We start from the raw sequence: 12,870 nt of genomic DNA on the forward strand, positions 1-12,870 counted from the left end.
CTGTAGCTTGTGAATTTACGTATTACGGCTTGCTTGCTAACCCCGATCCCGATGGTATTTTGTATTGGATTGTGATGCTCTGTAACGTTGGTTCATCGCCGATATACTCCAGTCCTCGCGTGGCACCACGTGGAATTGTCTCAGCCTTGTTGGCATACTAAGTTGTATGTATATGTGGGATTGAGAAGGGTTTTTTTACGAATCATTGCGTCTCCTCATCTCTTCAACAGCTTTGGGTCATTTTCTGTCTTGGCTTAACCCAACTTCTTCAAAAATATTGCCTCAATTAGACCATCTTGGCACTTGTACAGTATGAAGGATACTCACGAGCAGGAGCCCATTGCGGTTATTGGCATGGCATGCCGATTTCCTGGCGGCTCTGATACTCCCTCAAAACTCTGGGACTTACTCAAAGCACCTCGGGATCTCTCTAAACGTGTTCCAACTGATCGGTTCGATTCGAGCGGTTACTATCACGCCAATGGTTCCCACCACGGTGCCACTGACTGCCGCGATGCGTACTTTCTAGAGGAAGACGTAACGAAGTTTGATAATGCGTTTTTCAACATTCAGCCTGGCGAAGCTGAGGCTCTCGACCCCCAGCAGCGTCTACTCATGGAGACTGTATATGAGTCTTTGTAGGATAATCCCCAGATGTCTCTCCTTCTTCGGTGGTTTTTGCCACTGGTAGCTAACTTGATTCGTAAAGAACCACTGCAGGTCAGACCATTGAAGATTTACGGGGCTCCCAAACCGCAGTGTATGTTGGTCTCATGTGCGATGACTGGGCGCAAATGACTGGGCGAGACTGGGACTTGGTCCCAACGTACACCGCTACCGGGACGAGTCGCGCCGTTCACTCCAACCGTATCTCTTATTTTTTTGACTGGCATGGTCCCAGCATGACTATTGACACGGCATGCTCATCGTCTCTTGTGGCAGTACATCAAGGCGTGGCGGCCTTGCGCAGTGGCCAGTCTCCCATAGCCATCGCAGCTGGCGCAAATTTGATACTCGCTCCAGGTAAGATCAGACCCTACCCCATTGCTCATGAATCGATAAAGATTTAAAAGGCAACCTACCCTTAATAGGACTTAGTGCTGAAATCTACGGATTGCGTCATAGGGATGTGGATCGCTGAAAGCAATCTTCACATGCTATCACCAACCGGTACCAGCAAGATGTGGGATGCTGCCGCTGATGGCTATGCCCGTGGCGAAGGTATAGCAGCTGTGGTGTTGAAAACGCTCAGCGCAGCCATAAGGGACGGAGACAACATAGACTGTATTATTCGGGAAACCGGTGTCAATCAAGATGGCCGCACTGCTGGCCTGACGATGCCTAGCAACCTGGCTCAGTCTGACCTTATCCGTGACACATATCGACGAGCAGGGCTTGATATCAATAATGCCAAAGATCGCCCTCAGTTCTTCCACGCACATGGCACTGGCACGCCGGCTGGTGATCCACAGGAGGCTGAGGCTATCTCACGGGCCTTTTTCGAATCTGGAGATATCAAAGACACGCTCTATGTAGGATCGATCAAGACCGTGATTGGGTTTGTTGATTCTTTCTGATTCTTGAGAGCCAACTAGCTAACTTGTGGATGCTGTGCAGGCATACCGAAGGCACCGCCGGCCTTGCCAGTCTCATTGGCACAAGTCTTGCGATGAAACATGGCACTATTCCCGCAAATTTGCATTTCAACAAGTTAAGCGATCGTGTAGCTCCATTCTGCACGCATTTACAAGTTCCTGCAACATCTATGCCATGGCCTGTCACAGTGCCAGGGCAACCACGCCGGGCTAGTATCAATAGCTTCGGTGGGCAGTCCTCATAATACACCATCAAATATTCATTCTAAACTGACATACATCTGTCTAGGTTTTGGTGGCACTAATGCTCATGCTATCATTGAGGGCTATGAGCTTCCGCCAACACAGCAGTACATGGCGAAGGCAAAATCCTTTACGCCGCTTACCATATCCGCCACTACGCCGTCTGCTCTCCGTTCTATGCTCTCCGATTTGCAAGGCTATTTGGCAAACAATGAAGGCGCAAATATACGAGACCTTTCTCATACGCTGCAAGATCGCCGGTCGACTTTCGCTTTCCGTAAAACCATCGCAAGTAGCACACCCGCTGACGCAATCAACAGAATAGAGAGTGTGCTTGCTAGCCCTCCAGGTGAGGATGGCCTCAATTTGCGCTATTCTGACATCGCGAAACCCAGGATTCTTGGAGTATTCACTGGTCAAGGCGCCCAATGGCCACGAATGGGCGCAAGGCTGATTGAAGAATCACCATTTGCGGCCCGTCGCCTTAAGGAGCTTGACCAAGCCCTCTCTACACTCCCAGAGGATGACCGCCCGAGTTGGAAGTTAACAGATGAGCTCCTGGCAGAGGCATCAGCGTCCCGCCTTTCACAGGCCGCAATTTCTCAACCGCTATGTACAGCGGTTCAAATAGTGCTTGTTGATCTGATGAAAGCCGCAGACATTCAGCTTGGGGCTGTGGTTGGTCATTCATCAGGCGAGATTGGCGCCGCGTACGCTTCTGGATTTTTGTCAGCCACAGATGCAATTCGCATCGCCTATTATCGTGGTGTATATGCAAAGTTAGCTCGCTCTCCGATCGACGAGAATATCAAGGGGGCCATGATGGCCGCAGGGATCTCCTTTGAAGATGCCCTTGAGCTGTGTGAATTAGACGACTTTGACGGCCGTATTCAGATAGCAGCCCGCAACTCCTCGACCAGCGTGACTCTTTCAGGCGACGAAGATGCCATCAACGAGGCCGTGGAAATTTTAAAAGATGAAGGCAGGTTTGCGCGCAAATTGCAGGTCGATACTGCCTATCATTCGCACCATATGCAGGCTTGTGCTGCGCCGTATCACGAAGCATTGACGAGGTGCAATATCACAGTGCGGGACGGTAATAGCACAACATGGTTCTCTAGCGTGGTCACTGGCCAGGTGATGACACGAGATCTGATCCAAGAGCAGTACTGGGTCGAGAACATGACAGGTGCGGTGTTGTTTGCCCCAGCTGTTGTTGCTGCTGTCGAAGCTGGTCCGTTCGACATCGCCATTGAATTCGGTCCCCATCCCGCCTTGAAAGGCCCCTGTCTTGACACCATTGAACAAGTCTCGGGCCATAAAATCCCATATACTGGCACGTTGACGCGGCAAAAGAACGATGTGGATGAGCTTTCCTCCGCACTAGGTTTCGCATGGGCGGAACTCGGCTCGGGGTCTGTTAATTTTAACGAATTCGAATCATTAATTTCTGGCTCGTCAATTCAACGGAAAATGCTTGCCGACCTTCCGACGTACCCGTTTGACCATTCACGCTCATTCTACACTCTTACTCGCCTCTCAGGTAGCCATCGAAACACGCATACGCCCCTCCATCCATTGCTTGGCCGGCGATGTGTCGAGACAGAGTCCGACGATGAGATATCGTGGCGAAATGTTTTGCGTTCTACTGAAAATAGCTGGCTTCAAGGTCATGCTCTCCAAGGCCAAGTAGTCTTTCCAGCTATGGGCTACATCGCCATGGCGGTGGAAGCGGCTGCTTCTCTGGCTGGCCCAGAGCGAAGACTGGGACTCATCAGCCTTGAGGATGTCCTTATCGGCCGGGCGATGGCCTTTGGCGACGAAAGTGTAGGAATGGAGGCCAGAATTGCCGTGAAAATTGTTAGTTTCACCGACGACATCCTTCACGGCAAAATTACATGCCATTCGGGATTACCCTATGATAATTCCACACCGCTGGCGTTGAACTTCAGCGCCAATGTCATTGTATCGTTCCATGAGCCGGAGAAAACAACGCTACCAGCGGTCCGGGTTGACGAAATCAATCTTGCCAACACTGATCCGCAGCGATTATACTCACAATTTAACAAGCTCGGCTATAACTATAGCCCGCCATTTACGGGCGTTCAGGTTATCCAACGCAAGAAAGGCTTCGCAACGGGAGAAATTGAGGACATTTCGGGAGACAAGTGGGAAGATCAGCTTATAGTCCACCCAGGCTTGCTAGACTCGGCGCTCCAGACTGCGTTTGCTGCCTACTCTCATCCTCACGACGAACGGTTTTGGACATTACACGTTCCTACGGCCATCCGATCCGTCACTATCAATCCATACTTTACCGATCGAGGTGCCGGTCGATACAAGCAGTTCCAGTATCAATCTGTATCTCGTGACGAGCTGGAGTCTCCTGTTGTGGCGGATATTGATATCTTCGCCGGACAAGGAGAATCACATGCCTTTGTTCAGTTTGAATCCGTTAAAGTCCAACCATTTGCGGCAGCTAGCGTCCGGGATGATGCGCTCATTTTTTCGCGATTTGCGTATGAGCTGGCTGAACCTGATGCAAAGGTGGCAGTTGAGGGAGGCGTCTCACAACATCCAGATACCGACGAAATATTCCAGATCATCGAACGTGTGGGATTTTACTATCTGCGCCGACTGCATGAGACTATTACCCCAGAGGAGGCCTCGGCGACGCTGTCCCATTATCAACTCCTTTTAGACTTCGCAAGCCGGACTGTGCCGCGTGTTGCACGCGGAGATCATCCCACAGTACCAAAGGAGGCAATGGCCGACTCGTCTGGTTATATCCGTTCCTTGATTGCCAAATACCGCCACCGATCTGATCTACAGCTTTTGGAAACCGTAGGGGAAAACATCATTCCTGAGATCCGACGCAATGGGAGCATGATAGAGCACATGCTCAAAGACGGGGTCTTGGACCAATTTTATGAGGAAGGTTTCGAGTTTGCCAACATTTGGATTGGTCGTGTTGTTGCTCAGATTGCCCATCGCCATCCGCGCATGAGAGTGTTCGAAATTGGTGCTGGCACGGGAGGCTCGACTCGTACAATCTTGCCCATGCTAGGCGATGCATTTGCAAGTTATACGTTTACGGATCTCTCCGCAGGGTTTTTCGAGCGTGCCAATGACCGCTTTATTAAGTACTCGGACAGGATGATATACAGCACGTATAATATGGAGATATCTCCCTCAGAACAGGGCTTTGAAGAAGGAAGCTACGATCTAGTCCTGGCATCAAACGTGTTACATGCCACTGGGAAGATAGAAGATACCATGGCCAACGCGCGCCGCCTTCTTCGACCTGGTGGCTATCTTGTCATGATTGAGATTATGGGAAATGACTACCTTGGTATCGGTGCGACTATGGGTGGTCTACCGGGTTGGTGGGCTGGCGCCGCCGTCGATCCGGCCCGGAGAGACGGACCTTGCTTGACTTTGGACCAGTGGGATACGCTGGTTCGCCGGCATGGTTTCAACGGCGTGGAAACTCATACGCCTCTTGACCGCAAGCTGCAATGGTATGCTGTCTTGGTGTGTCGGGCGGTCGACGACCGTGTTCTCAGTCTCCGTGACCCCCTTCAGGCCCCAGTACCAGTCTCCAACACTAGTGATCTGGTGATCGTTGGAGGGCGTACTCTGGCAGTAGCGGAGCTTGTCAAACAAGCCTCGGCGTTGCTGAAGTTCCGCTATCCAACGGTTACTCACATGGAGTCCCTGGAGGAGCTCAATCCAAACACACTAGCCCCGGGAAGCACGGTTCTTTCACTGGTCGAGCTCGACCAACAATTTCTAGAAACTCGCACAGAGGCTAAGCTTGAGGCGTTGAAGACGCTCTGGAGAAACGGTCGTAGCATCATGTGGGTGACTCGAGGAGCCAGGCACGAAAGTCCTCACTCCGCCTCCATGGTTGGCCTGGCACGAGTTGCGCGTTATGAGTATCCTCATATTAACCTCCAGATCGTGGACTTCGATGTGCTCCCATCAGCAAACGCCGTGGCAGAATCTCTCCTACGCCTGGAACTGGGCAAGCGTTTCGAAGATGAAGGTGCACAGCTCCTTTGGACAGTGGAGCCGGAATTGCATTACGTCAATGATCAGCTTCACATTCCGCGTCTGTATCCATACATTGAAGCAAACCAGCGCTATAATACTTGCCGTCGTACTGTATCAGCGGAAGTAAACCCACATAAAGCAACAGTAGTGCTGGAGCCCACCGCAAATGGAACGGCTTTGAAGCCGTGTGCTGTATCACCACTCCGTATACCGCTCGAGCTACCGGGAAGTGGCAAGAAGCAAATCACGATACAACTCCAACAATCGCTACTACAGTCTATCAAAATCCATAATGTGGGATTTTTCAACCTCTGTGCCGGTACCGAAGTCGATTCTGGCGAGGGTGTTCTTGCATTCATAGATGCACCTGTTGAATCTACCATCCATATCCCCATGGAATGGAGCATCAAAGTGCCGGAGGCGAACAACATGGCTTCCGCAATGGTACAGGTGGCAGCTTACATCCTGGCGCAAAGTATCATTGCAGCCACTCCCCGCTTTGGTACCCTAGTCGTTCACGAAGGAGATCCTGTTTTGACGAAGGCAATCGACAAGGAGGCGGCCAAGGAAGGGGTCCAAGTTGCCTTCACCACTGCTTCGAAGGCGGTCAAAAAGGACCACGCGGTTTTGTTTATTCATAACAAGCTTCCTACGCGCCTTGTGCGGAAGCTGCTGCCTCAAGATGTTTCGCTGTTTGTTAATTTGGCTCCGGCATCACCAGTTACCGAGCTGCTTGCAAGCTGTCTTCCTCGACATACAGCCACAGCCACAGTAACAGATTTCGTCCGCGTGGAATCGAGTGAATGCTCCAACTCGGACATTGGACAAGCTGGTCAAGTTCTCAAATCGGCATGGAGTGCAGTGACAAAACTGAACCGTCGCGGTGGCAAGACATCCGGATCAACGCCCAATATCGTGACTCTCTCTGGTATAAGCAGCCAAAAGCCCATTCAAGGACCTCTGAGCGTCGTGGATTGGAACACGGAAGCTGTTGACATTTCCCTTCGACCAATCGATCACGGTAACATTTTCCGCGCCAACGGTACTTATTTCCTAGTCGGCCTATCCGGAGAACTCGGTCAATCGCTGTGCAGCTGGATGGTAGCCCACGGTGCTCGTCATGTCGTCCTGAGCAGTCGAAGGCCCAAGGTCGACCCTCGATACATTGAAGAGATGGCCTCTCAAGGCGCAAATGTGAGAGCCATGGCAGCTGACGTCACCCGAAGAGACTCTCTGCGCGCCTGCTACGATATCATTCATGCTGAAATGCCTCCCATCATTGGTGTTGCAAACGGCGCAATGATCCTCGAGGATGTCATGTTCGATGATCTTCAGTTCGACTCGCAAGAGAGAACAATGCCACCAAAGGTCGAAGGCAGCATGTATCTAGACGAGCTATTCTACGACACACCTTTGGATTTCTTCATCCTCTTCACGTCTCTTGCACACATCGGAGGTAACACGGGACAGTCTACGTATGTCATGGCAAATCTGTTCATGGTCGCGCTCGCGGCGCAGCGGCGTGATATACGTGGTGTAGTTGGATCAGACATGGCCATAGGATCTGTAACTGGTATGGGATTCTTCGAGCGCTCCAGTTTAGACCCAGATCACTTCTCACGCATGGGCTACCGTAACATGTCTGAGCAAGACTTCCATCAACAGTTCGCCGAGGCTATTCTGGCTGGCAGACCTGGCACAAAAGGTATTTCCGAGGTGGCAGTCGGTCTCCAGCCTTACCATGATACGCCGAATATCCAGGCGCAGCTACGGACGGATCCCAGGTTCCGACACTACCTGCTTCAAGACCGCGATTCCAGCGCGCAGGGACTAGCAGGAGGGAGCAATGGTGGTGCGAAGCCCCGTGTACAACTTGCCAAGGTCAAGTCGCGCGCCGAGGCGTTTACAGTAGTGTATGACGCTTTTATTGACCGCCTTAAGCGTATTCTGTTGATGTCATCGACGGAGACGATTGACCCCATGGTGTCTCTTGTTGAGTTGGGGGCTGATTCCATCATGGCCGTTGATGTTCGCGCATGGTTCTTGAAGGAGCTCGACGTTGATATACCAGTTCTGAAGATTCTAGGACCAGGTGAGAATCTTTCAGTGCTAGTAGAAGAAGCAGTCGACAAGCTCCCAGTAGACATTGTGGACGTGAGCAAGCTAGCGGAGGGTGAAGCAGCAGCCATGCAGCAACCGCCGACAGCAAAACCAAAGTTTGAACAGCCAATAGTGCTCGAAACGACGAGTGCTGCTTCCTCATCTATTACAGAAACCGATAGTTCGCCGGCCTCAGCAACACCTCTAGAGACCCCGATGGGCGTCGACACAGAAACGGAGTTCTTTGGCGAAAAAAGCCAGCAGCTGGCCAAGAAGCTACAAGAGAACCAAGAAGAAACAGGTCAGAGTTGGCGTCAAGCAGTTCTCCAATCATCCACTGAGCACACCGAGCAGATGACATTCGGGCAGAACCGATTCTGGTTCCTGACACACTATGTTGATGATCCGACAACATTCAACATTGCTTACCTGGGTAAGCTAACGGGCCGTATACGAGTCAACGATCTCGCAAAGGCTGTAGAGTCCGCAACACAACGGCACGAGTCCCTTCGGACGCGATTTTTCTGGTCCAACGATGACACAAAGACTCCCATGCAGGGTGTTCTATCCAAGACTCTTGTCCGTCTAGAGACAGCCACTATTGAGTCGGTTGCAGAGGCTGCTCAAGAATTGGACGATATGCGAAACTATGTCTGGGACTTGGGTGACTGGGTTCCTCTACGAATGCGACTCCTATCACTGTCGGAGACGGAGCATTTTCTTATTATCGGAAGCCACCACATCTCCATGGACGGCCATAGCTTCAGTGTATTGATGCTGGACATCCAACTAGCCTACAATAACCCAGGACAACGGCTCACAGCCCTTCCAGACGCATCACAGGCCCGGGCTTTCGGACAACAGCAACGTATAGCATTTCAGACTGGTAAGCTGAGATCCGCTGTTGAACATCATCGGAAAATGCTTCCATCCGCAGATCTCACGCGTCCCATTGAGCTATTTTCTTTTGCTCGAACGCAGGTCCGCCCACCCCTTGATCGATACGACACTCATGTCGCAAAGATCCAACTTCCACTTGAAATCACGGCTAAACTGAAGCAACTTGCACGAGGACACCGTGCTACGGCATTCCATGCCTACCTAGCTGCTCTGCAAGCTCTACTTTTTCAACTTTTGCCAGCCGCAACAACTGACAAGGTTGTAATCGGTCTAGCAGACGCCAACAGATTGGACAGCAAGTTCATGGGTAGTATTGGAAACTTCCTAAATGTCCTTCCTGTTCGATTTGATCGAACAGCAACGCAGACCTTTGGCGAGGCTATGGCGTTGGCACGTGATAGAGCATACACTGGGCTAAAGCACTCTGCTTTGCCGTTTGATTTGCTTCTAGATGAGCTCGAAGTTCCCCGATCCAATGCCTGGGCTCCTGTGTTTCAAGTCTTCATGGATTACCGACTGGTTGTGAAGGACCATGCCAACAAGAATTGGATCGGATGTAAAATTGGAGACGAAAATTGGCACACATCCCGTAGCGGATATGACGTCGCGTTGGAAATCATGGAAGGGCAGGACGGGGCAATGGTTGCCATGCACGTACAAAAAGCCCTCTATAATTCTCTGGGGGCAGAACTTCTCGTCAACAGCTACGTCAATGTACTGAAGCAAGTCGTAACGAGGGGAGACCATGTTCCAGTGCAAGAATTACAAAAGTGGGATACGGAGACTGTCAGGAAAGGGTTGATTGTTGGCAACGGTAAGAGTAATTCGACTTTGATTAACTACTTCCTGCTGCTGACCAGGCCAAATTTTGGAACTTCTTAGGCCCTAGCATGACGCTCAAGTGGCCAGCAACGGTAGCCCATCGCATTGACCAGGTCATCGCAGCGTATCCTGACTCGGTGGCTCTGAAAGACGGATACGGCAAAATCATGACGTATAGAGAAATGGACCAGCGAGTCAACAGTATCTCTCACGCACTCCGCGGTCTGCTACCTTCATCTGGCAATCAACCAATTGTTGGCGTTTTTCAAATGCCCTCTGCCAATTGGATGTGTTCGTTGCTCGCCATACACCGAATTGGGGCAATATATTTGCCTCTTGATCTCCGTAACGGTACTCCAAGATTGAGAAGCACTGTTCACGCAGCGCGGCCAGCAGCGCTCTTGGTGGATGCGGACACAATGGAACGCGTCAAGGAAATCTGTGATGACGCAGAGATAATGACCATAAATGTATCTGACTCATCTCTATCTCACAATCCGACGAAGGTGGAAACAGTAGCCACCGCTAGCGATTCCGCGTACATCATCTTCACCAGCGGCTCAACGGGCGAGCCTAAGGGAATCGTTGTCAAGCACGCAGGGCTTCGTACAAACCTGGAAGGTTACCATGTCGAGTGGGCTATTGACACCGTCTCTAATGTTGTACTTCAGCAAACAGCACTCAGCTTTGACGCCTCCTTGGTACAGATATTTGCCGCGCTGACCACTGGGGGCTGTCTGTTCGTCGTTCCCGCTGATGCTCGTGGTGATCCCGCCGAGGTAACTCGTTTGATGGTCGAGCATGGTGTGACAATGACTCAGGCGACTCCCTCCGAATATGACATGTGGTTTCGTTTCGCCCCCGAGACGCTACATCGGTGTAAAACTTGGAAAGCTGCATGGTTTGGAGGTGAGAGAGCCGGCCCATCAGTCCTCGATGGCTTCCGCAGGTCATGCAGGGCCATTCCAAACCTACGAGTCTTTACAAGCTATGGCCCAACGGAGTCAACCATTTCGGCCATGAAAGGCGAAGCAGACGTACGCAATCCTGACCTCCGAGTGCCTGTTCCAGGTCGTTTGCTTCCAAACTATGCAGCATACATTGTCGACGATGCCATGCAGCTTGTTCCCACAGGCGTCCCGGGTGAAATTGTGCTTGGTGGCGCCGGTGTAGGCAACAACGAATATCTTAATCGACCCGATCTTACAGCCAAGCAGTTTCCAAAAGATAAGTTTGCATCGCGGCAAGAAGACGGCTGGGGCCGTATGTTTCGAACCGGGGACTATGGACGACTGGACGCCAGGGGTTATCTCACCGTCGAGGGCCGAATCGCCGGCGATACACAAGTAAAGTTACGTGGCTTCCGAATCGAGCTGGCCGAGATTGAACGAGTTATGGTCAAAGAGTCAGGCGGTAGTATCTCTGATGCCGTGGTTACACTTCGTGGAGAAGGCGAGCAAGATGGCTTCCTGGTTGCTCATGTTGTGTTTGAAGGGCATGGAGGCGGACACAAGGAGACGGCCGAGACGGTGGACCAGCTACGAGCTCGACTGCCTCTCTGCCTTCCACAATACATGTGCCCGGCAGTCATTGTTCCCCTGGACAGACTTCCCCTTACGTCTCATCATAAAGTTGACCGAGTAGTCTTGCAGGCCTTGCCCCTGCCCATGCTCGGGTCTGAAGCAGCCGAACGATCACAAAACCTAACTGCAACAGAAATGAAGCTGGCCAAACTCTGGGACGACCTTCTTCCTCCACGTACAAGTATTTCAGCGCTTGGCCCGAGATCTGATTTCTTCCGCTCGGGCGGCAACTCCCTGCTGCTTGTGAAACTTCAGGCAGCTATCAAGAGCGAATTCAGTAACGCTCCAAGGCTGAGCAAGTTGATGAACGCCCCTGAACTTGGAAGCATGGCTGCGCTCATAGATGATGGAGCACCTAAAGTCAACTGGGATAAGGAGATCGAACTTGAAGAGTCGGACAAACTCAGATGGCAGGCCAAAGTTTCAAGAGCCACTGGCGGCCTCTGCGTCCTCATCACCGGTGCCACAGGTTCTCTTGGCCGCAGCATTACGCGTCGCCTCGTAAAAGAAAGCAGTGTGTCACGAGTTATCTGTCTCGTGAGGCCAGCAGAAGGACGAGATATGAGCAACGTATTCCCTGGTATCGACAAGAAGGTGCAGATCATATCAGCCGACTTACCTTCTCTCCCTGCTGATTTAGAGCTATACGACGTTGATGTTGTGCTCCATTGCGCAGCAGACCGCAATTTTTGGGATGGTTACCACGCCGTCAAACCAGTCAATGTCGACGGCACCAAGGCACTCGCCCGGCTGTGTCTCCGCATTGGGGCCAGGCTGCATGTTCTTAGCTCAGGTTCAGTATCTGAGTATGAGACTGAGACGAACAGCTCTGGCGGTGCTCATACAACGCTGCCTCGTCCAAATCCAGACGAAGGATACCTTTCGTCCAAGTGGGCTGCAGAGCGATATCTCTCTCGCGTGGCCCGAGAGACAGGGCTGCATGTTATTGCTCATCGACCTACAAGAACCTTGGAAGATGCCGTCCAGGTAGAGGAAATGGCAAACACAGAAAGCGAAATGGCACATCAGATGTTCTCTTTGTCCCAAGAGCTTGGAGTTCGGCCTGAATTCACGAACCTTGGTGGGACCATTGATATTGCTCCCCTTGCTGATGTGATCGCATCCGTGACAACCGCTGTTACCACAGAACCCCCAACACAGACTGGCATACACATTATGAACCATTACGGCACTTCAAGAATGAGAACGGATGCTCTGGCGACGGTTGTCAAAGACTTGTTTGAAAAAGATGAGAATGATAATGTTCAAAAGCTGCCCGTTGTCTCCGCCTTGCACTGGGTGGGATTAGCGAAGCAGGCTGGGTTGTTTGAGTGGTTCTTTACGTCGCAGAATCTAGTTGTAGAGGATGAAAAAGGACATATGATTCTTAGTAGGCGTTAAATTGGAATAAGAACCGGGTGTTACAGATGGTTTATCATGTATTTAATAACAATTGCTAACTACGACTTGTTGTATTTTGCTCCTGGCAGGTAGCACTGTTTAAATTCGAACCTTGTACTAAGACTTATGGATATATTAGGGTTCCTCTATATTATTCCATTTTGGAAAGC

The 12,870-nt window shown here is 51.2% G+C and overlaps 1 protein-coding gene across 1 annotated transcript; it reads left to right on the forward strand.

Moving 5' to 3' along the window:
- Window positions 1–312: 312 nt before the first annotated feature.
- Window positions 313–12,700, forward strand: VFPPC_10857 (hybrid NRPS/PKS enzyme; the record flags this gene model as incomplete). Its single annotated transcript, XM_018289160.1, has 6 exons — window positions 313–638; window positions 710–1,023; window positions 1,099–1,558; window positions 1,618–1,823; window positions 1,885–9,708; window positions 9,777–12,700. 6 exons carry the CDS (start codon window positions 313–315, stop codon window positions 12,698–12,700), a joined length of 12,054 nt encoding a protein of 4,017 aa, XP_018142849.1.
- Between the last annotated feature and the right edge of the window lie 170 nt (window positions 12,701–12,870).

This window comes from Pochonia chlamydosporia, chromosome 5 (genome assembly GCF_001653235.2).
Source record: "Pochonia chlamydosporia 170 chromosome 5, whole genome shotgun sequence".
Lineage (NCBI taxonomy): Eukaryota > Fungi > Ascomycota > Sordariomycetes > Hypocreales > Clavicipitaceae > Pochonia > Pochonia chlamydosporia.